We start from the raw sequence: 25,695 nt of genomic DNA, 5'->3' as shown, positions 1-25,695 counted from the left end.
ATACAATTGGGGATAAAAAATATTCCAGTTAAATGTAAAATATATTAAAATACAATATATAATATAAAATATATTTTTTAAAAAGAAAAGTTATAGCTATATCACAAACATATACTTAATATTTCAGGTCGCAACATCTTATTGACTATAAAAGCCATTTAAATCTTAAATTGAAAAATAATATTATTAATAATAATAATGCAATGGTACCAAATATAAAATAGCTACAATTAAATAAAATGCAAACAAAATAAAACAATTACATTATGCAATTCAATTTTTAACATAATAAAAATAAATATTTTATGTGACTTTACAGTTCACATACTATTCTGTGGAACTCAATACAAACATGCTAGGTGTGTAATAACGTCTGGCACGACTCTGTGACGAATAACTAGTTAACTAGTGTTGAATAGATCGTTACTCACCGCTTCAGACAGCATCTGGTCACTGATGCATCTGATCTTTACGTTTAAGTCCGAATAAGCCACACGATACGTTTGGAGACTATATAGAATCAATGCAGTAATGTGCGGTATGCTTACTAATGGGCGGGGCTTCACACAGGTAAGGGCGGGATCTCGTGTTTGATTGGCCGGTACTGCGTCGTCCACATCAAATTGTTGTTTTTATAAACAAAATCCTCAATGAGTTTTCTGTCAAGACTTTGTGAGACTTTTAAGGGATTTAAAACAAACAATAGACTGTTGCACTTGGGAGGGGTTAAATTGTAAAAAAAAAAAAAAAAAATCCATATATTTATATATATTTCTTGTTCTATTGTATTCTATATTGCTATATTCTTCCATATATATATATATATATATATATATATATATATATATATATATATATATATATATATATATATATATATATTTTAGCTTGTGTAGTTTGGCTGACAAAACATTTTTTTTTACATTTCGTTTATCTTTATTAAAAAAATTTACAGCTTAATATATATATTATTTTATAGTTTCTTATATATAATTCTCTATTTATTTATTTATGTTTTTATTTTACCTCAGATGTAATCTGCTGTGCAAAATTAATTGCATCTTGCCATTCTAGTCCTAGGAAAACAGGAGATGTACTATTTGACTGGAGGAAGAAGTGATGGTTTGAAGTTAAAACATCTAAATGCTGGATTTGTTTCTATAAAAGTTTCTCCACTACACAAAATGTTAATTGATGGACTGGATAGACTTGTGGATTATTGTGATGTTTTTATCAGCTGTTTGGACTCTCATTCTGACGGCACCCATTCACTGCAGATGATTCACTGGTGAGGAAGTGATGTAATTCAACATTTCTCAAAATCTGTTCTGATGAAGAAACAAAATCATCTACATCTTGGATGGATTGAGGGTGTGTAAATGTTCATTTTTAGGTTCAAAATAGCGTTAAAAAAATTAATGCATGTTCTCACAAAAGTAGAAAAAGCATTCTCCCAAACAGGCAAGGGTCCATAACAGTCTTTAATCTTAGCCATTCGTTTTGTGAGTGTAAAACAGAGGAGACAACACCACAAAAGTGAAAGAACAAAGGGTTTTCTCAAGGCTTCTCAGAACCGAAGACCTTCAAAATACAGTTTACATTTAGATTACACAAAAACGTTCTCTGAAAGCTTGCTGAATGTCCGACTGTTTGTGCATGTACAAAATCCTTCTGAAAAGATAATCACCCATTAAGGAACAGGCATCTTTCTTTTTGCTAAATTTAGTAATGGTTACATCCCAGATGTTTATTAACATCCAAATTAATGAAACGACACTGAAAGAACTAGGGCAACATTATAACGCACCCATTTTCATGAACACCAAACATGCTTATAATTGAGATCATAACCAACACACTCAAAAAATGTGGGTTTCATAAACAACAGAAACAAAACCAACCAAAACCATTTATCCTGAGTCTAAATACAAAATGTATTTTTTATGATTTCAGACCTATCAAAAACCATGTATTTTCTTCACCAGCCATCAAACAATGAAAGAAAAAAGAAAAGAAAACACAGCTGAATATTATCCATCCTGCTGTTGAATAAAAGGGTTTGGAATGGCCTCCATCCCGTCGTGTGGACAGATCAGCACAACGGACGTCCCTCGACACACAACCAGACCGAGCTGCCTGGTGTCTTCGGTCAGCTTATACTGATCGTCAGGATCTGCGGAAAAATGACGTGATGAGGAATCAAAGCTCTAAAAGTGTTTTGAATGTATAGAAAAAACAATAGATTATCCTTTTTTGATGCATTGTGAAACTATAACGCAAGTCCAGGGTTCTCGTAGCATGTCTTTTGTGTTTTTTGATGTTGAATTGAAATCAAATACTGCCATACCGACCCTTAATACTTTTGATTGTCATGTCTGCTTCATAAAGATTGAGAAAAGTATGGAAAAACATGTTTCAGGTCACTCAAACCACAAAGCACTTAAATGGTTACTTATGGGGTTTGATGGTCATCTAGTGGAAAAGTGGACATCCTCACAAAATCTCACTGAAAGCTAATTTTTTGAGACATCAACCTCAAATTTTGAACATAACTTGTTCAGAATTTTGTTTTGATTTTCTAGCAGTTTTAGAGTAAAAAGTTCTGTAAAATGAATATTTTATATAAAATATGTATATTTTAATTATTATATTTTCATAAACTTAAACTTGATTATCTTGTTTTGTTATATAACTTTAGAGACCAACCTTAAGTCTGTGGACCAAAGCATTAAAAAGTTATAACAGTTTAAAAAGGAAATGTCTTTTTTACGTCTTTGCTCAAAAAGTGGAACCGACAATTAACAGGTACAAATAACTAAAAATGCATTAAACACATTTCGAAATTAAATATCATATATATATATATATATTATTTTTTTTTTTTTTACAATTTTAATCAGTCTGGACTCCTCTACCTCGCATGTATTCAATGGTGCCATCCAACACAAGATTCAACAGCGGGTCGAAGCCTTTTAAAACTCCACTAGCTGAAAACAGGAAACAATGAATGTTAAAATTCAATGCAATTTAATTAATCATAATATAATGATATTACATTACTTAAACACCCAATTTATCTTTTAAAGCAACTGTCTCACCTTCACGGCCTCCTTGGAACTTTACTCTTATATGTTTATCGATGTATTTCGACAAATCAAAAATACTTTCTTTCTTTTTCTTGTCTTTATCCTGAAAATGCAACATTATGGATTATACAATATACTACAGGACTGTATAATGATATACATTATATTTATATATCAGGCAATGTAGCTTAGCGCAATAATATACACACTACATCACATATACAAAAACCAGCAGGATCTAGTTTAAAAGTACAGATTAAAGACCCCAAAAGGCATTTGTGTGTTCATAAACGCCATGCGTCCATAGAAGCATTTGCGCTACTCACCGCCATGTTCAAAACTCCTGTACGCCCCGCCCACTCTGCGTTGACATTTGACGCCTGACTCTCGACCAATCACAACACGCGCCGGTGAACCATGACGGAAAATATTTAATTTTATCATCCTTAAACAGCCACAGATATAGATTAAACAGGATTTTAAAGCACTATATTCGCTTTTTAATATTTTTAAAAACTTAAACATGCTGAAATAAGATCATACGCGTGATTAGGTTGAGGCGCTCGGTACATCCGGTGAGAAACGGACAAACGCGGGAGCGAAGCGCGAGAAAACAAACCAGCAAATGTTTCACCCAACAGCGAAAAACACGAATAAAGCGCGATTTTTATAATAAATATCGCTTTAGAGGTTATTATATGAACACAAGATGAAGGAATTACTTTTTAACAAGAGGTTACAGGTGCTTGTGAAGAATAGAGATACCGATGAGAGGTAAAACCGATTGTAACTTAAGTTATATGTATGTATTTTAAACATAAATATGACCTAAATGTTTGTTTTTTGGATTTATAATTCCATTAATTGTTTTATATGTTATATTATTTTGTTTTTGGAGGCTATTAATGATCTAAATGTGATTTATTTATAATGTTTTTTCTTTAATAGACGTACAGTCATTCGTATCAGTATTGAACTACAGCCATCATCAAGCCCTGTCCATAGAAAGGTGAGAAATTATCATTTATACATCATTAGTTATGTGTTCAGCGAATGTTTTTTAAATTTCTTGACTTTCTTTGTGTTTTTATCAACAGGATTTGGTTGTACGGCTGACGGATGATTCAGATTTTTACTTTTTATACAACCTTGTCATATCAGAGGAAGATTTTCAGAGGTATTGTGATCTGATCCTGCCTTTTATATATATAATATTGATCCATACTTTATTTATAATTTATTTAAATGTGCACTTTTCAGTGTAATAATCAATTTTCGCTTTCCTTCACAGTTTAAAAGTACAACAAGGGCTTTTAATAGACTTCACATCATTCCCACAGAAATTTATAGACTTGCTTGAGCAGTGCATCTCTGAACAGGACAAAGAAAACCCACGGTGAGAGATCGTCTGGATATTAGCGCTTTCATATCTCCTGTTAATGGGTATTGGTCGTGAGAACCGTTTCTGTCTGTTTGTGTTCAGGTTTCTGTTGCAGCTCACATCAGCTTCATCAGCGTTCGATCACAGTCCCTCAAACCTCAACATCGTGGAGACGAACGCTTTTAAACACCTCACGCATCTCTCTCTCAAACTGCTGCCGGGATCTGATACGGATATTAAGAAGTATCTGGCCACCTGTTTGTCCACCGTAAAGGTGAAGCTCATCATCACAGACTTGGGACTACAAAGGGAATCTATAATATGGTTTAATTCAACTTGTGTTTAATGAATAAATCTTTAAAACATCATTGCATTTTTACAGGAACAAACGCAGCAGTTGGAACAGAAGTTCAGGAAGACTGAGGAAGATCTGACAAGACAGCTGAATTATGCACAGCAAGTAAGTCACATTTAAGATTCAAGAAGTGTGTGTGTGTGTGTGTGTGTGTGTGTGTGTGTGTTAGGGCTGTGAATCTTTGGGTAGGCTTCGATTCACGATTCATAGGTGTTCGATTTGATTCAAGAATAATTTTTGCAAATTTAGAACGATTCGATTCACAATGAAATTCGATTCGATTATAACGTTTTGTTTCCGCAATCTTTAAGTGCCTTCACAGTATTGTTTAAATGCTTCCCCTAAATTCTTAAATGCTTAGGGGCCAAAATACACAGCAGCCTTTATGGACAAAGGTTGAAAAAAAAAAACGTTTGTTTATTATTAGATGCTAGTTTATTGATGCTATGGCATGACAAGGCATATATAAAAATGTATGTAGCTCAAGATTATAAAAAAGGGCTTTAAAAGTATTATGTATCACCTAACATTTTGTCACACCAGGGGTGTAGCCATTTTTTCAAAAGTGACCGAAATGTCAAATACAATCCTTTTTTTTTTTTTTTTTTTTTTTTTTACAATGGATCGTAAAAAGTCTTTTTTATAAACCTTTAAAATCTCTCACGATTATTACAATTTAGTGCGAAAGGAATGTTTGGAAATGTGAACTGATATTTTCTACTGGCACGCTAGAGCAAAAGACAGAAATAACTGACCTTTTTAACGGATTTGACCTTTCTTTTTAGTGACAATACTAATTTGCCTTTTGCACAATACTGTATGTATGAAAATAATCGCTTCATCTTATTGATTCATCCTCTAGACCCTGTCTGAGAAAAGTCGAGAATTGGACAAGCTCCGTTCTGAATGGACGTCCCAAACGACCTCTCTGTCCAGCAGACACATGCAAGATCTCACAGCTGAGCGGGAAAAAGCTCTGGAGGTAACCTAAAGTCCACAGCCTGACTTGGGCATTTCAGTGTTCAACTGATTAGAAATAATCTAGAAATTTTCAAGTATTTAAACAAGCAAATAAATAAGTTAATTAATTTGGTTATATATTTATTTTATATATTTATGTTTGCTTATCATTCTTTTAATTTCTTACTTATATTTATATCTTTATATAGTTTTCTTATTTTTATTTATATATTTTTGTTTTATTTGTTTATCTTATTTGTATTAATTTTTTTAAACTTTAATTATTTACATTTTAAATTTAGAATTGTATTTATTTTTTCATAGTTCTATTTATTTTACTGATTTTTTTTTTTTTTTAGTTATTCAATGAATAACTAATTTTTGTGAACCAAATAAAAAAATATCAGGCCCAGAATGCTAAAGTTCTAAAAGCTTGTTTGGTTTACTGTATTAATAGATACAAGGCCGTCTGCAGCAGCAGAACGAACAGCTGCGACAGGAACTTGAGTCGTCTCATCACAGAAGCACCCAGCAGCTCCAAACCAAAGTCTCTGAGCTGGAAACGGCCAACAGGGAGCTCACCGACAAGAAATACAAGAGTGACTCCACCATTCGAGACCTTAAAGCCAAACTGTCCAGTCTGGAAGAGGTGTGAGATTTATTCAGAAGGATGTGGTCTAGAAATCAAAAGAAAAATCTGACGCTGTGTCTTTGTCCAGGAGTGTCAGAGGTCGAAGCAGCAGGTTCTGTCGTTGAGGAGAGAGAACAGCACCCTCGACACCGAGTGCCATGAGAAAGCACGTCTCGTCCACCTGCTGCAGACGCGAGTGGCCGTCTTTGAGCAGGAGATCAAAGATAAAGAGCAGCTCGTGCTGCGGACCAAAGAGGTGCTGCAGGCCACACAGCAGCAGAAGGTGAGCGCGTTTCCCCCCAATTCTCATTAGCTTTATGAAAGAAAAAAAACAAGTGTGTGTGTGTCAGTGATGCGTGGGTTGATCCGAAATGAGCGGGTGCCTGCAGTCACCTGCGATTACCTGCGGTTACGAGTCATCCAAAAATATTTGTAATGATATTCGTGTCGTGGTCGGTCGGGTCATTTGAAGATGCACATTAAACCTTTCTAATTTATATAGTACTACTAGACACGATTTTGAAATACTTAGGCCTACACTTTATTGGCTGAATAACTGGCGTGATTATAGAGTGACCACCGGTCCCACTTTACTTTGTAGTGTACAGCAATTTTACCCTTTGTCCCGCCTAACGCAAATTGAGCATCTGTCCTGCTTTTTCATTCGACCCTGCCTAATAAATAGACGGATACGTCCATAGGCGTACTGTTAACTTATGTCCAATAGTTCAGAGGAGAGCAATAAAAGCGTTAGTCGAGAGGCTGAGTCGTACGTCAATCAAACTTTTGACTGGTGCACGAACGCCTCTTCAACACTGTCAACAAGCTCAAATTGGAGAGCGCGCGCTGTTAAAAAGAAATACAGGCTACATATTACAGAAATGTCTACTTTTAAACGGAAATATTCAAATCAAAATAAATAGGCTACTCTCTGATTATGTAATCCATATGAAATGTGCATTTCTCTCTGGTGAGTTCGCATTTTCAACTTGATCTTAGCAGCGACACAGAAAACACCAGTTTATTACTAAACAATTAAATGACTCCTTGCTACTTTAGACACATTCATAATCATTACTTTAACCGGTTCTTTGTGGCAAGCTTTATGTGTGCGGTCATAACGCTTAGTATCCTGTAGGATATAGCCTAAGTAATTTAATTAATATAAAAGGGCGAAACACAAAAATATTATATTACAAAAAAGTAATATAATTATGAAAAACAGTAAACAAGTTTCACCCAAATTTAATTTGTCTTTTAATTAAAGAAAATTAAACGCATTTTATTTTTTGTCAAATAAAGGGGATTTGTTATTCAAATTAAAACATGGAAGAAATATTGTGTGATTTATTTCTTTAAAAACTTTTATACATTTTTTCAACAGTAGTAGCAGTATCACATACATTCTACTTAATAATAGTGATATTTTTAGCACAATGCCTTTTATGTAAAAATGAACTTATTTTGACCTTTTAAAATAAGGTGAATACCTTTAAATGGACACTGGTTTTACTCAAATGAAACGGTAAAATGCTTGTGAAGTGACTCAGAACAGCTCTGGTGATGTTGTTTATGTATTGATGTCCTCATTGAGACGGTCATGCGCTTCAGTCCATGTAGTAAACAAACCCGCACGTCACATATCTTATATCACTATATGAGTAATTTTATATCAAGATAATGAAATATATATCATGATTAGGGGTGGGAGAAAAAATATCACAATAATGAACATGCACGATATTGTTATCGTGGACACTTTAAAATAAATAATTAAAAAAGGTTAGCGTTAAGGTTAATGAGACCTAATTATAAAATGATACCCATTGTTCTTTTCATTTTGCACTTTAATATGTTTAAACTATTTGCTTACTTTATAGATTTTTGTGTGTTGCTGTAATGTAAATGTTCAATTCTTTTTGTTACAGGGAAAAAACTTTACTGTGAAATGTGATTTTAAGCTGCTGCAATTATCACAACATGAAAATTTGATACGTCACATTCCTGGTGTATATATTTGTATTTGTGTGTGGGGGATTTTTCTATACATTTCTTTTTCTATCTATATATTTTATCATTTTTAATTCTCAATAATTCTTAATAATGCTATACATAATGTTTTTCAAATATGTTATATATATATATATATATATATATATATATATATATATATATATATATATATATATATATATTTGATGTATTTGATTTTAAATATTTTAAACTAATAAATATATTTTGATACTACTTAATACTAATGACAAAACTATTCTAATTAGTGAGTCTGTAAATAAAAAAAAAAAAAAAATATATATATATATATATATATATATATATATATATATATATATATATATATATATAATATACCGAAGACGGTTTATCAGAATTTGTTTGCATTACAGTAATGAGAAGTTGCAGGAAAAATTTAATTTCACAATTGGAAAAATCTTACTGTTCTTTGTTCTTATTATTAAACAATTATTTTAAAATAATTTTTAAAAATATATAATTTTTTTTAATAATGATATGAAATATGACCTAGATGTGTCACTTTTATGTATTTGTTTTTCAATTTGTATTTTTGCTAGAATTCTGTCGAAGGAAATGTCGAAAGTAAGCATCTTCAAATCGGCAAGTTGGAGGCCACAGTGAAGTCCCTGTCGGAGGAGCTCATCAAGGTTTGCGTTAGAAGGAAATGATTTCTACAGTCAAGTTGAACACGTCTCACACTCAGTTTCTCGATGCAGGCGAACGGCATCATCAAGAAGCTCCAGGGGGATCTGAAGACACTGATGAGGAAGATCAAGGTGAAGAACACAGTGACGGTGTCTCAAGAAAAGATCCTGCAGGAAACTACAGAGAAACTGCAGCGGGAGCAGCGAGAGCTGCAGGACACCCAGCAACAGCTCCGACAGAAAGAGGAAGAGGTACTGTGTGCTGCCAATCAATCAATCAATCAATCATTTTATTTGGACTTTTCACAATATAATGAAATAAATAAAACTACCGAAAAAGGTGTAGGGTGAAACCTTGCTTATTATGACTAACCTTTAAACATAGTTAACTGATGTGTGACAATTTTCTCTAAAATAGATAATACAAGATAAACAATGTCATATAAACAATTCCCCAAATGTACATACAGAATTAAAAACAAACATAACAAAAATACACTTTCCGGCTATTACTTCAATATTGTTACAATACATTCACAATTATTGATACTGAGTCATATAATTATTTGTCATCTTATTTTGATACATTTTCTTAAATTTGCCATGTGAATTACATAATTTAAATAATTTAAATCACATTTATTCCATAGATTTACCCCTTTGGCAGATTAACACCTACTTTTTGCATTAGTTCTTGCCATAAATTTTTAAACACATAAAATTAGATTATACTGGCTTTCTCTTATTTTGATCAGCCTCTGAATACAGTTTTAAAGTATGAAAATTAATAATCAATTTGTTTGTTGGTTTGTAATAATCAACCCTTTTAACAATCCTAACAGCTTTCTTTTGTAACATAGTTTTATATGACTCAATAACAAATGCCTGTTCGATGGAGAGTTCTTTCCTTTTGCTTTAGGTGATCAAATTAAAGGAACAGTTAGAAGCTACAGTTCAGAAACTGGACGAGAGCAGGGAAGTGTTAAAAACCAATGAGAACGGTGAGTGCTTTTATTTATTCACTCCATTTTTGTGTTTATTTTTTTAGTTGTCTTTTTTTCCTTTATTTATATACATATTTATTTTAGGGATGCACGATATATCGATATCGACCGATAAATGCTCATTATGTTATCTTTATCGAACCGATAAGAGAAATTTGCCGATATATTAAATCAGATAATGCATTATTTCCTGCAGAGACACTTTAGATGCGTACTATTCCCATGATGGTTTTTAATTGCTTGAAATATAGGCCTGTCACGATAACTTTTGCTAACTAAATTTTGCTGGACGATAAATTGTCCAAGAAATTAACGCGATAAACGATAATATTGTCGTTCTAAGACCAGTTTCAACGAAGCGAGCGAAAAGTAGGCCCATTTCGACAGAGAGGGCAACGAAGTTACTTGCAAAATATGCTACGGGGTATTAAAATAAAGCAGTAGAGCAAGTACAATGCTGTATCACTTGAGACAAAACATCCACAAGCAAATGAAAGGCGCTTCCCAAAGCTGGTCACTCTAGCGAGACGTTATCTCTTTATTATCTGTGCCATCGGAGAGGGTGCTTTTTTTTTACAGCAGGCTGCGCTCCAGACTAACCCCACAGCATGACATGTTACAGTTTTTTAAATAAAATTTGAAAATAATAATAATTATCGCGGCTGAAAAACGTATCGAGCTCTTTTTTTTTTATCATGCGATTAATTAATTTATCGACAGGCCTATTGAAATATTATTGGAATCACTAAAAAATTTAAATACAGTGAAGTGCAACGTACAGGGCAAGTCTGTCATAATATAATTAGAACGTTACTGTTAAATAATGTTGTGGAATCTTTGTTTACGCTCTGTTGTGAACAATGGTATTATTTAAGATTATTCTTTTTCAACATCGATATATTATTAATAATATCCACCACATGTATTTTTATCCTATCATTTTCATCAACTATATGGTTTAATTACAATTATTTCAATATTGTCAGGACAAAGTTTATTCTGCTTAATTTATCTACATCCCATGGAATATTTTATTTTTATTTTATTTTTTTACACACAAGTAATGTTGTCTAGAGACTTGTTTGCATTATATTATTTATTTGTAAAGCTGCTTTATTTGATTTATTTTGAAGTGTTTCATAGCTTTTAGGGCTGCACGTTCTCAAGTTTTTCATTAACCGTTAACCGAGGCCCTTAGCGGTTAATACTCGGTTAACCATAGTGTGCCATAGTAACCATAACCATAGTAATTTCCGGACATTGGCCGAAAAAAAAAAAGGAATGTCCGACAAAATGTTATCTCTCCGGTCAAATTGTCCTATTAAAACTGCCTAATAATGCCGCCCATTAACACAATCTGAATTTGAGAATAAGCCTAAAATGTATAAGGCAAAGGTAACAAGCAGACTCCGCGGCCGCCTCACTAAGGCTATGACTATGTTTGACACGTACAATATTTGAAAATCGATAATTATTTATTTATTTAAATTACATTTATATCTGAATTTATGTCAACCTATAGACTTTCAAATATCAAAATGTCATGAATTAATATGTATTTTTGTACAAAATGACATTTAAACATATTTTCCTATTATACTTTGCCTGGAAACGCTTCCAACAAGGCGTCGGTTCTATTTTTAGCATGCACGCGTCGAGCTGCGCGTCTCACGCAGGCAGTCGGCAAGCTCTAACCTGTTAACATGGGAACCGAATTAAAAACAGACACGCCACGCAGCTGAGATGCTTTCGCCACGCATCCAGTGTGTCCTGACCGGCCTAATGATGCCCGGGTGTTGGCTGTTGAGATTACAACAACGAGGTTGTACTTGAAGTATATCTAAGCACTGTATTGCAATACTTGCATTTTGCCCCGTCACTCATATTAGCCCGCCTCATATTAGAAAAATGACTTCTTCTTGTGGACATTACAAATGTCTGGGAGCGCTCTGGCGGTCTCTGGTGGTGCAAAAATGTATTACAACTAAATTCAATGCACGCCATTGACGTCACTTAACCGAGCAAAATGTTTCACTCGGTTACACAATTTTTAACGGTTAACCGGTTAACCATGGACACCCCTAATAGCTTTTAATGGTGAGATGCCAACATATTGGATATCAGCTTTCATTTATAAAGAATTATCGGTTATTGTATCGGCCAAAAATTTACACAAGTAATGTTGTCTAGAGACTTGTTTGCATTATATTATTTATTTGTAAAGCTGCTTTATTTGATTTATTTTGAAGTGTTTCATAGCTTTTAATGGTGAGATGCCAACATATTGGTTATCAGCTTTCATTTATAAAGAATTATCGGTTATTGTATCGGCCAAAAATTTAATATTGCTGCATTCCTAATTTATTTATTTTTATTTTTTATGTATTCATTTTTATTATCTTTTTTTTTTCTTTATCAAGATTTTTGATGGTGATTTGTTTTTTATTTTTTAATTTATTTATTTTTTATTTCTTTTTACGTTTTATGTTTTATTGTACTAATCTTATTTATTTGTTTTAATTTATATACTTTTAACATAATTTATATTTATGTATTAGCTCTTTATTAGGTTATTTTTGTTTATGTATGTTTCTATATTCTTTTATATATATATATATATATAAAAACACACACACATTCCTGTTTAATTGCAACATTTTCAAGGCATTTTTTCTGTGTTCATATTCTTCAGTGATAACTTGGCTAAACAAGCAGCTGAATGAGAACCAGCTCTATCGGAAGCAGGAAACTTTAGGAATGTTTGAGACTCCTGCCGCAGGTCTGAGAACAGGAAGTGTTCCTCACAATATGGTAATGAATCACTGTCACTGTTTTGTCTGTAGATTTAGCAGGAAATCAGACAGTGAGGATCAGTTTGATTGTTTGCATGTCAGATTGGACTTGTCTTTTGAAGTGATCTAGCTGTTCTTATCTTCTTTAGCTGGATAGCAAAGGTTTCCCCTCGTCTCTTGGACAGGGCTTCCCCATCACCTCTACCATGAACTCCAAATATCCTCTTCCTGTTTCCTGTGTGAGCTCAGGACCTCGCTCTGTCCTGTCAGCGCACAATCAGACGTCTGGACCAAAGGCAGGCCTCTGTCATGTCATCTTTTCTTTCCTGCATTTATTAGTTTATTTCTATAGTTTGCATGTCTCTGCTCACACTGAACACAAATCTGATTTCTTCGTCAAAACTTAATCACTAAGTGTCCTTTTTTATTATTATTATTATTATTATTATTATTATTATTATTTATTTCATTCCAAAAATATAAATTTTCTAACATTTTCAGCGTGATTTTGTGAAAACATGACGAATCACAAATTTTCCTAAAATATATTTTATAACGTTTGTTCACCATACCTTTGTGAAAAAATTACCACATTTTCTAAGCAAAAAATTTTTGTAACATTTTTCATTACAATTTTGTAAAAAAATTTACCATCATTTTGTGAATAGATTCCCCCAATTTCCCCCCTATTTTCTTTTTTACAAAATAGTTTCCACCATTATTTTTAAAATATAAAAAATATTTAAAAAACTTGTCCATTAATTTGTTGAAAATAATTACACACACGTCATATTTCTATGAAAACTGAACTCATTTGACTGATGTGCCTAAAAATCAGACTTGTCAGTGTGAGCAAAGCCTTTAGTGTTTTTCAATGACAATCACTGCTTATGAATGTGTTTTGATAATTCCTTTCAGGTCCAGTTTAACCCCATGAGTGCCAAACCTTCAGCAGCAGGCGTGAGTCCCACTGCACTCTCCCAACCCTCCAATAAAGAGAAGTGAGTTCCTCTTTCAGTCAGTTCACTTCCTGTTCTCTGAGCTAAAGCCTCCGGTGTGACCAGTATCTCTGCTCATAACAGCGGAGGACCTGTTGGTCTGGACCCCAAGTACTTTGAGAGACGAGATGACAGCATCCCTCTCCGCGGTCTTCTACCCAGCATGCATCTAAATAGAGGCAAAACCACAAAAACTACTTTTCCCTATTTATTCTTAATTAAATATTTTATTCTTATTAAATATTTAATATCTTTATTTGCAGAAGTTCCTAAGCCTTTAAACACAGCTGGAGCAAAACCAACAGTGTCTGCAGCTTCTGCGTATTTCCCAGGATGACGAACAGCAGTTTAGATGAACTAAGTTGAATGTGTGAACGCCACTAAGATGGGAATTCATTGCAAAGTGTCCGTGCAGATGATATTCTTGTTTAAAATGTATTCAATAATTTATTAAAACATTTATTTTAAATCCATTTCTCAACCTGCTTACTATGGAAGCCCATATCACAGAATTAAAAAAAGAGGGAAAAATAATTTAATTGAAGTAGAAGTCAAATAGATGTTTATACCTTGCTATTATTATTATTTTATTTTTTTTTGTGGCGGGAACAGGCTTTTTTTACTCACAATTCTGATTTAGCAATTCTGATTGCTTGAGACTTTGGCATTATTGTCTAATTTATCAATAATAATGGTGCTAAAGTTTGGTCCTTTAGGTCTGTGATGCCTATAAAATGTCTTTTCAGTGTCTTAAACTTGATTGTGCCATGCATAAACTGTCTCTAAACATGAACCTTAGCCGAACACTCAGAGCTGCCATTGTATGCAAAATGTGAGTGGTTTTGCTGTGTAAAGCTGTCTACAATACATTGTGTGTACATTTATATTTTCTATTTATGGTTTAATACAATTAACTTTATCATGGATTGCAGTTTGGCTACTTGTTCATCAGTAGCTCAATTTTAGGACAAACGTAAATAAAATAATGCAGTTTGAATTTTTATTTTTTTTTCTTCACTTTTTTAATGTTTGTTTAAATTATAAAAACAACCAACACGATCACACATATCAAAATATTTAACTTTTATTGAAATGCATGTTTAGATACTTTAATACGTTTAAACATATTTACATTGCTCGGTCAAAAACAATACACCATGTTTAAAATTTATAATGAAAACGGCACAACAAAACCACAGAATGTAAAAAGAAAAAAAGCACACTGTATTCCGAGATGAAGGAAATATTTTACAGGAAATCATTTCATAAATATCCAAAGCACACAACTAATATTTCAAATCAACTTGCCTATCTTGTGTCAATAATATATCAATACATTTGGTCAAATGCCAAACCTTAAAATGAGCCATTCATCTGTCTTTAAGAAAACAAATATATATATATATAGAAAGGCCACTGGCAAATTTCACCTGTTTCTCAAATGTCAGTTGGCATTTGCGAAATGCTTTGCGTAAACTTACATAATTTTAATAAAAGAATGTTTCTACACAAGGCTGAAAGCGAATCCAGACGGAAGACTCATCACGTTTCAGTTTCACAATTTTATCTAGAGTTAGCTCTACTGTTATTTTACGCAAGACTTTTCAGTTGTGTAGAGTCTCAAGCGTCACTTAAATCCACCAGTTTCCGTCAACGACACAATTAAAGCTGGGAAAAGGCACCATTGATTCTAAGTGATAAAAAGAAAACAGGCTTCAGCTTAAACATGAACAGAAAACGAAAAGGAACTTTGAAGCTATACCACAATCATTCCACTGCGACGAAGTCTGAAACCCAACTGTCAGTTAAGGCCATTCACGTCAAAGCATTAGAAATCCTTAAAAAATTATCTGTCATGTAGCATAACAAACTCGTGATCTCATGAACGCAGCACATTTATAGCAAACCATTCGGTAAGGTCACTGGGCCTCAAAAACGACTGACATTTTATGATTCTCACTAAAAATTTTACGAATGACTTCTACGACTTTTATCACTCTGCGTAAATTCTTATATGAACAAAAATTTACATAAATTTGTTCAACTCGAATTCGGTTTTACAAACAATTTGCAAAAATTTGTTAAGCGCAGATTCTTACATATGGTTTTACGAAGTAATTTTCCGAACGATTCACACAAATGCAATTCGTCCGAAATATTTAAGAATGGTTTTATGAATGATTTGCGAAAATTTGTGTTGAACAAAAATAGTTGCAAATAGTTGTAGGAAACAAATTACACAATTTTGTCACATCTCAAATTCTAACGAATGGTTTTCCGAATGAGTTACTCAAATATGTTCAACTCAAGACCTTACAAGTAACTTTACGACCAAATTCACAAACATTTGTTTAACTGAAATTCTTACAAATGGCATTACCAATGACTTGCATGAATTTGTTCTCTGCGAATCCGCAAAAAAATTTCTACCATTCTTCAACTCAAATATTTTTACGAATGAGTTACTTAAGTTTGTTCAATGCAAATTCTTGCGAATAGTTAACATCATTTGTCCTGCTTGTGTTTCATGAATAAAGCCTGTTATTTGTACACTGTCGCAAGGCCCTTCTGATAAGAGGAACACACTGTGTTCGGAAACATTCCTGACCAGGTTAATGTCCCTGAGTGAACTATGGTAATGAAGAACTAGACAGTCAAATAGAGCAATGTAAAAAGACAGAAAAAAAGGCGAAGAACAAGTAATAAGAAGAATAAATAAAAGACATTACAATAGTGCCTTTGGAAAGAACCATTGTATAATATAACGTTCTTCTATATACACATTTCTTTTAAAAAGTGGTGCTCTATTGGTGATTCAGCAGGGACGCCCAGTCTTAATCTTAGAGACTTTCCTTCCTGTCTGTAATTTCCATAAACCTTAATGAACAAGTTTAGGTGTATTTAAATGATATTCTGCAGGAAGGTAGAGCTCTAGGCGCAAGACTGACCATGCCTCTGATATAGCTTTACATTTCAATAAATGACAATAGCCTCCATGCGCAGTTTCTTTCCCAATGCTTAATAAGGGGCGTGGCCAAAATAGCCACATTGAAACTCCCAATCACACGTTAGTGTCCTGTAGAAGGGGCTCTTTGGCCTCACCAGGAGGGTGGGGACTGTGCGGGTGGCCGTGGGGGGATGTGTGCTTCTTCCAGCTGCCCGCACGAGTGCCCATATGGGGGTGTTCGGGAATGAAAAGCGCCACCAGGAGCGCCAGCAGCACAGAACACGCGCCAAAGAGGAACGGCGGTCCCGGGATTATTGCACTCTGTTAGAGGAACACATGAGGTGGAAACACGGTTAACGCAAAGACTTTTCGCAAAACCGTCTACAGTTAAGGCCTATTTAGACAAATTTTCGTAACAAAACTATGCAATCACTTTTTTTAAATGCATCTCTATAAATAATAAACGATAAAACACTATATTGTGATAATTCACTCATTTTTACATATGGAGGCTAGTTTGAGTGTCGAATTGCTTGGATACCAATTATTCTGGAATTTTACCAAAAATGTACACAAATTAGATCCATTGTGAATTCTTGCAAATATATTTTTTAATTATTTACATTTATTCCGCCTTGAATTGTTTTACGAGCAATATACAGATTGTTACCAAACAATTCTTTCATGTATTCAAACTTTCTTTCATGTATTATTTCTTTCACTTTCGACTTCCACTTTTTTCAGAGAATAACAAACGTTCGGCAATTTTACAATTTACACAAAATTGGTTTTCTGCTGACATTTCTACGAATGGTTCTATGAACAAATAACAAATTCAACTGCATGAATTTTTGCAAAAGCAATTCACAAATTGGTACTGAATTTTTTTTAAAGAGTATTCAAGCTTTAAACTTCAGATCAAAAATTGTGCAAATTTTACGCACATTTTACACAAATTGGTTCAGCACAGGTTTTTACGAATGCTTCTACATACAGTTACCGACAAACTTGTTCTGCATGAATTCTTGCAAATAGTTTCATGACCTATTTAAATGTATTCCTCTTGACTTAAGAATAGAGTCCTATTAACAACTTCCCCAAATTATGCTCTGATCAAAATCTTGCAAATATTTTTACGAACTATTCAAATTGATTTTGCTTTGATGTCTTAAGAAGCGTTTTACAAGCATTTTCAAAAACATACCAAACAATACCAATGGTACCAAACAATTCCTTTACGTATTCCAAATATAAACTTCATAACAAAAATTCAGCAATTTTATGAACAATTTACAAAAATTCTGCTCGACCTGTGGAAGCTAGGAGTTTTTTTTTTTTTTTGTATTGCATTTCATTCACATATCCAAACTTCTTTCAGAAAATTATGAAAACGATTCAATGCACAAAAAGTATTTTTTGTACTTAGTGTTGTTTAATAGCATTACACTAGAATTTTAACAAAAAATAAGTGTCTATTATTAAAAACTAATTTAACCATTAAAACAAACCACAATTGACATTAAACAGCAATCAACGTAGTTCAGTTATATTTAACGATGTGCGGTGATTTACCTGTTGGTGGTGATCGTGGTGATGCTGTATATCCGGTTCTTTCTCTGGAACTTGGTCCAACTCGACATGAAAGATGTAGAAGATGAAGCCATAGAGAGCCGGACCCAAACCGTTACACAACCCGCGGATTCCCGTAACCATACCTTGACCCACGCCTGCAGAAACAAGAGCTTTAGCAGTCGACCTTAAATTAAAAATGTAAAAAAATTACATTTATGCATTTAGCAGACGCTTGTATCCAAAGCGACTTACAAGTGCATTCAGGCTATCAATTTATACTTATCATGTGTTCCCGGGGAATCGAACCCCCAACCTTGCGCTTGATAACGCAATGCTCTACCAATTGAGCTACAGGAACACTAAAGAATTACCTTAAAGAATAACCCTGCATCTATAACTTCATAAAACTCAAGAAAACATACCTTGTTGATCCGGATCGGCTGTGCGGGAAATCAGGGCGCTAACAGCAGGGAAAGTGATACTAGACATGGCGGCAAGGGCTCCAGCTGCCCACATCATCCTGGTGGTTTGGAGCAATGCATTGGACATTTTATTAGTAGTAATTGTTACATCATTCTTAACGCAACAGTTCAACCGAAAACCAAATATATAATTTACATCAGTTTTATAAACTAAAGTAAAGCCTCTCGAGGCTTACCATGGCTCCGATCCGAACCCATACCAGGCGAGCTGCAAAATCTGAAATCCCAATCCCAGCAAAATTGTGTTCTTGTTCCCGATGGAACGCATTAGTAAACTTAATACAACTGTCTGTAGACAGAAAAAAAAGTCACATTTAACATCATCCATATTATAAAATAAATGACCAAAAAATATTTTACTAGTATGTATCTAACAGAAAAATACTGACCTGTGCAACAATAGACATCAATCCTAGAACAGCAATGAAAGCTGCAACACTTTCAGGTGAAAATCCCATTATCTGGATAAAAGGACAAAACATATATGGTAAACCAGACTTGCCCCAGTAAACAGAGTTTATTAAACAGCAAATTAAATATGAACCACAGAGATGGATGAAACCCCTCCTTTGCTGTACCTGTTGCAGATAGAGGAAGAAGCTGGAGTATTGGCCAGCCTCAGGCAGATTTGACAGAAACACTGTTATACAGATGAGCAGAACCGTCGAGTCCTGGCCCACCTTCCTCAAAGACTAGAGAAGAAGAGATTGATGCTTAGGACCAAACTGTGTAGCAATGTAAAAAAAAACACTCTTCTTTGATTCAAGACTAGTCCTATTGTAAATTTTATACATTTTTTAAAGGCAGTGTGATGTTGGACATTTAATTGTGCAATAAAATTATTACTCATATTTTTACATCCACCACATTTCAGTTTTAAAATCTTTAGGAATTTTAAAACACAGTAAAGCTAATCTATTAAAATGCAATGTATTTAAAATGACTTTTTTTGTGTGTTTTAAATGTATTTAAATATTGCTAGAATTTTAATACTAGTTATTTGTTTGTTTATTTGTCGATAAAAATAAAAAGATAGCAAAAAATTACATTGGCTATTTAACTATAGACATCTCTATTTGTAAAAATATTGCACACGATACGTGCTGTACTAATGCAGTTTGAGATTTAAAAAAATCTGTTAATTATTAAATAAATAAATAAATAAATGTATGCATTTAGCAGACGCTTTTATCCAAAGCAACTTACAGTGCATTCAGGCTATCAATTACATAATAAAATTGATATGAATCTAAAATAAACTAAACTATAAATAAATATTGTACTAACAATAAAAAAGTACTAAGATTAAAATTAAATCGAAAAACGCAATATAAAGGCTAATTCTAAATATTAATATTAATAAATTCTACAACAATATATAAATAATATTCAAATAGAACTGTTTCCAGAGTATTCAAGAGATACATATCATGACAAAAACATTCGGATATCCAAACTCTGCAAACTTGAACATTAAAATTTAAAACTAAATTAGAAAATGAAAAAAAAAAATGCACACACACACAAACATATAGATGTAAAACAGTTCTTTCTGGTCCTCAAATCTGATTGGCTGAGAGCTTTTTCCAGGAGTGCAATATTCGTAATACTTAACAATCTTTTAATGAAGTAACTCAGCGTTCCTTCGTAAGTAACGTTAGCTCTAAAGTGAAGTTTTTTAATTAATAACAGAGGCTTGAGCTCAGCAGTTAAACTGTCAAACTGAGATATGAATCTGTGATGAAGGAAGTATTTTTGCACAAAAGAGCTGTGCAATATGGTTTTATATCGACACGCTGTGATTAACTGCAGCCGAATCACAGCTGTGACAATACACAGCCATATTGAACAGCTACGAGTGTGATATTGCTCATATATATATATATATATATATATATATATATATATATATATATATATATACACACATGCAGTATTAATGAAGTTTGCATTCGTTTACGAGCCCACATGCGTAAAAGCCAACCTTAAAATGTGTCTTTAAGTTAGTGTGATGGTACTAACCAATCAAAACCAAGTATAATGTTGTGGGAAACTACAGCAGACTTCAGAGGAACTCTTTAGAACAACCCACGTGTTAAACCTTATATGACATGCGTACACAAAACTCCATTATGTTGACACATCATGCTTTTGAGAGGAAATGGGCGTAACAAATGTCTCCCTACAGAAAACCACACAGGATATGAGTAAAGTGTTAAGTGCTGTCCTCTGTTTTTAAAATGCACATTTTCGGCCAACACTCGCTTCACCGGTTACTATATATGCAATGCAGTTAATGTCCACAATGACATATTTCCAAATAAAACTGGTTATCCTTTAGGGAAATGCTTTAGTCCATTGGGAACTGATTGGACTGTGATATTGATGTACTGATAAAAAGGTACTGACAGCAAAGGGGTCTGCTTGTTCCCATGAGATTGGAGCGCCCCAGGAGGCCGGTCTCATCTTTTCCGGCAGTGATTCGGGCACGGCCACCAGGATAAAGCAGATGTCCAGCATTGCAATGGCAGAAGCCAGAACCACCACCAGACTGTCTCCGTAGACGTGACTCAGATACGCGCCGATGGCTGGGCTCGTCACCAGACTCGCCGCAAACGTGGCCGAGACCTTTCAGAGAACGGACAGAGAGGTTAATACAAAAACAAAGGTGTAAAAAGATAGGTGGCGTCATGTTGAGTGGTTCTCCGTACCATGCCGTAAGCCATACTGCGCTCATGCTCTTGGGTGATGTCGGCCACATAGGCAAATATAACCGAGAAGGTAACGGCGAACACTCCAGATACAGAGATGATGGCAAAGTACCACCTAAAAAACATCAGGAACACTTATACACCTGCGCAAGCTTGTGATTTAAGATGTGCATTTGGATTACAAAATAGAAACTAATAGATATATGAGTGACAATGATATTTGGGCTTTTTGAGATGATCTGTACTGGCTGTTAACCAATATTACAATCAGTATGTTACAATAAAAAAAATTAAAAAATGTATTTTTATTGTTTTTTTTTTTTTTATTAAACAAAACTTTATTATTGGACACAGAAAATAATGAAACATGTAAAAAGAAAAAGTATGGATTTTGTGTACATCTTATTTGCTTCTTTTTTAATAAAAAAAAGAAATAATAATAATAATAATTAAAATAAATTAAATATTAAATTCATAGTGAATTAAATACTAAAATATATAATATAATGAAATAATAAATTAATTAAAGATAAACTGATTTTATTTTTTTTAAATGCCAAAAGTATGCAACTAAACTATTTAATTTTTGAACTTGAAAATGTGTTTACATCTCATCTTTTTGAATTCACACATAATAAAAAATAACTTTAAAAATAAAATACTAAAAAAACTAAACATCTTATATCAAATAATGACATCTATATAATGTTACAATAAAATAAAATAATAATTTACTGATTTACCAAAATTTTTAAAGTTAAAATGTACAAATTTTAACTAATTAAAAACATTAATAAATATTATAACAGTATACGAATAATACTAAATTAACTCTGTTACAAAAAAATGTCATGATTAATATATTCAGACATCCAAATCTAATAAACGTAAATATAAATCAAACATTTAATTAAAAATAAAATAAAATTAACAACATTTAAATTTCTTTTTCTACATTTCATAAAAATGAATACACATTTTTTTGTGTCCAAACCAAAGAAACACAGCGTACCATGGGCTGATCTTCAATAAAGGAATTGGAGCACACGTGAAGAAGACGGTGAGTAAAAGAAAGGACTTCCTTCCCCAAACGTCTGACAGAGCACCAATCAGAGGAGCGCTTAAAAACGACAGCAGACCCTGCGAACACAAACACGCCGCTTCAGAAACAAGAGCGAGACAGATCATCAGGATGTGAACTGAGGGATGTTAAAGACGATACCTTGACCCCCTGGATCAAGCCGTTCATGAGAAACGTGTGTTTGGGGAAGGTTTCATGAAGAGCCTGCAGACACAACATCAGTTATGACGCCAAAGCAACGTAAAGCTTTCCTACATGATCATATTACCCAATATAACATTACAACACCCATAACATGAAAACAACATCTTATTCTGGTTCAAAACAACCTCCACTTACTCCTAAAGTTGGTGCTGTCAGCAAACCCCAAGCGAAGAACTCCAGAAATATGACGATGACGGCGTGATAAACGCTCGGAGAACCATAGCCTTGAGGCTGGAGAGAGAAGAACCAGATGTCAACCATGGAGAAGAAACAAACCAGTATTATTACACATCCTCTGTGGCCTCGGATCGCTTGATTACACGATTAGGACTGTTTGAGGCCCGATCTACTAATCTTGAGTATCAGACGTTTTCGTGACAGGAATCGTGCACCTGTATTTCGAGCAGAAACCAATGCAGATTCTGACTTACTTTGTGCTGTAGCCAAGATTGAACATAGTCAGAGAGGATACAAAATTACAAAACACAGGAGCTCTGGGAACTAGGTTCAAATTTGGACTAAACACAACCTACAATTTGAATAAAACAAGTGAGCAGGACATTTGATAACATCAATCATTTCTGGCCAGACAGCCAATCGTTTCTGGAAACGTGTGGGTGAGTTTATGAAAATTTAAAGCAAATGATCTGCAACTCAACTGGAACGGACCACATTCACACACGTGACGGCCTCCTTTGAGTTTAAAGCTTTTTAGACAAATCTGACCATTATGATATTTATTGACACTGGTGTTGTTATTGATAACTAAAACTATTTAAAAATGGCTTGTGCTGTCAAACTATTCAAGTTTTTGTTTACATAATATATGAGCGTGTACTGAGTATATGTGTATTATGTATATATAAACACATCCATGTGTATATTTACGAAAAATATGCTATTTTTATATATTAAATATATTTATATATAATTTAAAATATAAGAACATAAATATGTAAATATTTTCAAAATGTACACTGTATGTGTGTGCATGTATACATAATAAATAAACATAGTAAACATACATATAGTAAATAAACAAAAACTTTTATTTTGGATGCGATTAATCACGATTAATTGTTGCCCAGCTCTAAAACAGCTTTTAGTGATTGGAATAGAGATAAAATAAATTAAATATAAATATTAGATGAAAAACAAATGGAAATTTAACGGAAATAAAACAGGTTGAAGTAAAAACATTACTAAAACTGAAAAAATAAGTAAATAAATAAATATAGATATAAAAAATGACAAAAGCACATAACAAAATTACTAAAGCCTTACTAACAAAAATGTACTTGGCAAGTGCGTTGGAAGTACAAAAAATTACTAAAACTTAAAGTGAAATACATAAAACTAAATATAAAAATGGCAAAAACACACAACTAAAATTACTATAAATAATATTACCTAACTTAAAAATTATAAATGTATTTCTAAATATTTGAAATATATTAAGTTTATATATTTTAAGTATTAAAATTACTACAGTTGAACTAAAAATAAAATAGAAATATTTACACGAAACACAAAAATCACAAAAGATCATTATAAAATTACTTAAACTTACTAAAATTAACATAAAATGTTAATGTAATTAAAATAATGCAATTTTGAATTAAAAAGCTATTTTAAAATGTTAATATAAATAAAAGAATATAAAAAACATAACATTGTACTTTGATATTTATCATGATACTGATTGACTATCATATCCATGTAAAAAAAAAAAAAGGGTAAAACTAGGTTTAGCAATACTAAGTTCTTCTAAAATATTACTTCCTCAATTAAATAAATGTGTGTTTGCATCCCAACTGCAATTTTAAATTAATTAATTCAGCGTTTAATCTAGTAGTGTGTAAGGCAATAACTGTATATTTTTATTCTCTTTTACGTAATGTAAGGTGACTAGTGTTTTTTATTTATTTTTTATTATGTTTGTTATTAATTGTATTGTGCTGGTGAGCCAAAGACAATTTTCCACTCAAGTGGACAATAAAGTTAAACAATTTGTTTTGTTTGAACGTTATAATAGTTAAGTCCATTTATATTAATAAAATCACGTATGATCTTCGGATTTATGTGCGCTGGTGTGATTTATTACAATTTTACAGGAAGTAAATACTGATGTTTACAGCCTTGAATGTCAGTTAACGTTACTCCTCCAACGCGTGCTCAAAAGCATTTTGTCTTTCAGAGGTTGACATAATACTTATGTATTATGCCAATTTAAGACTTTAACGGTTGAATTCTTTAACGTCTTTTTGCGGTTGAATACAATAAGACGCTCACCGTTCCTCCATCCTTGATGATGATTTTCTTCGCCAGTAACAAACTGCGATTCACTCGCTTCTTCTTCTTCTGGGTCATATTATCATCTTAGTTCTTCACGCTAGATTAAAATCGGCTTCGTTTGAACGCAAACGCATCTGTGTGGATGTTGAGAGGGAGACGGCGGAGGAAAGAACGGGGATATTTAGCAGTTTTGGGCTGTTCTCGGTCCATTCAGTTTCGCATCATGTATACAGCAGCCATCTTCCCGAAGAGACTCATGGTGTGCGTCATGACGTCGGCATCATTCGATTCCGCCAGGACACGCCCACACACAATGCGCACACGTGGTCAAAACACGAGGAACGAATAACTAAAATTCTTTTTTGCTTTTTCTGGTATTTAAAATATTAGATTTTTTTTTTTTTACACATTTTTAGACAAGACATTTTCCTTGTTATGTTCCTTGTTAATTTTTGTTGTTGTTGTTGTTGCTGAATTAATTTATATATATATATATATATATATATATATATATATAT

General features: G+C 33.1%; 3 protein-coding genes across 3 annotated transcripts; 1 reads left to right on the top strand and 2 right to left on the bottom strand.

The window, feature by feature from the left end:
• Positions 1–1,463: 1,463 nt before the first annotated feature.
• On the bottom strand, positions 1,464–3,472 carry LOC113064741 (U6 snRNA-associated Sm-like protein LSm7). The gene is made up of 4 exons (XM_026235638.1): positions 3,413–3,472; positions 3,099–3,189; positions 2,916–2,987; positions 1,464–2,173 (listed from the first exon to the last, which is right to left on the bottom strand). The coding sequence occupies exons 1-4, from the start codon at positions 3,416–3,418 to the stop codon at positions 2,031–2,033; spliced, it is 312 nt and encodes a 103-aa protein (XP_026091423.1). The 5' UTR covers positions 3,419–3,472; the 3' UTR covers positions 1,464–2,030.
• Positions 3,473–3,530: 58 nt separating this feature from the next.
• Positions 3,531–14,882, top strand: LOC113064740 (spindle assembly abnormal protein 6 homolog). Its single transcript, XM_026235636.1, has 17 exons — positions 3,531–3,860; positions 4,035–4,095; positions 4,184–4,263; positions 4,378–4,482; positions 4,570–4,741; positions 4,850–4,927; positions 5,685–5,804; positions 6,240–6,431; positions 6,502–6,696; positions 9,005–9,094; positions 9,164–9,343; positions 10,011–10,092; positions 12,788–12,906; positions 13,037–13,183; positions 13,806–13,888; positions 13,970–14,064; positions 14,149–14,882. Exons 1-17 carry the CDS (start codon positions 3,796–3,798, stop codon positions 14,220–14,222), a joined length of 1,938 nt encoding a protein of 645 aa, XP_026091421.1. The 5' UTR covers positions 3,531–3,795; the 3' UTR covers positions 14,223–14,882.
• Positions 14,883–14,951: 69 nt separating this feature from the next.
• On the bottom strand, positions 14,952–25,447 carry mfsd14a1 (major facilitator superfamily domain containing 14A 1). The gene is made up of 12 exons (XM_026235633.1): positions 25,175–25,447; positions 23,018–23,113; positions 22,820–22,882; positions 22,610–22,737; positions 21,598–21,712; positions 21,296–21,514; positions 19,465–19,578; positions 19,276–19,347; positions 19,063–19,175; positions 18,827–18,924; positions 18,405–18,559; positions 14,952–17,153 (listed from the first exon to the last, which is right to left on the bottom strand). The coding sequence occupies exons 1-12, from the start codon at positions 25,250–25,252 to the stop codon at positions 16,947–16,949; spliced, it is 1,458 nt and encodes a 485-aa protein (XP_026091418.1). The 5' UTR covers positions 25,253–25,447; the 3' UTR covers positions 14,952–16,946.
• Between the last annotated feature and the right edge of the window lie 248 nt (positions 25,448–25,695).

The sequence above is a fragment of the Carassius auratus genome, chromosome 47, assembly GCF_003368295.1.
Source record: "Carassius auratus strain Wakin chromosome 47, ASM336829v1, whole genome shotgun sequence".
NCBI classification, from domain to species: Eukaryota; Metazoa; Chordata; class Actinopteri; order Cypriniformes; family Cyprinidae; genus Carassius; species Carassius auratus.
The sequence above is the reverse complement of the archived record's forward strand: the minus strand, read 5'-3'. Positions and strand labels throughout refer to the sequence as shown.

Coding starts and splice junctions, on each gene's coding strand:
- LOC113064740 (XM_026235636.1), top strand. CDS start 3,796: ATGAAGGAATTACTTTTTAACAAGAGGTTACAGGTGCTTGTGAAGAAT. Junction 9,095..9,163: donor TGTCGGAGGAGCTCATCAAG/GTTTGCGTTAGA, acceptor TTCTCGATGCAG/GCGAACGGCATCATCAAGAA. Junction 9,344..10,010: donor TCCGACAGAAAGAGGAAGAG/GTACTGTGTGCT, acceptor CTTTTGCTTTAG/GTGATCAAATTAAAGGAACA.
- LOC113064741 (XM_026235638.1), bottom strand. Junction 2,988..3,098: donor GTTCCAAGGAGGCCGTGAAG/GTGAGACAGTTG, acceptor TCCTGTTTTCAG/CTAGTGGAGTTTTAAAAGGC. Junction 2,174..2,915: donor CACCATTGAATACATGCGAG/GTAGAGGAGTCC, acceptor ATTTTTCCGCAG/ATCCTGACGATCAGTATAAG.
- mfsd14a1 (XM_026235633.1), bottom strand. CDS start 25,252: ATGACCCAGAAGAAGAAGAAGCGAGTGAATCGCAGTTTGTTACTGGCG. Junction 21,713..22,609: donor TTATTGAAGATCAGCCCATG/GTACGCTGTGTT, acceptor GATGTTTTTTAG/GTGGTACTTTGCCATCATCT. Junction 19,579..21,295: donor AACAAGCAGACCCCTTTGCT/GTCAGTACCTTT, acceptor CTTCTTCTCTAG/TCTTTGAGGAAGGTGGGCCA.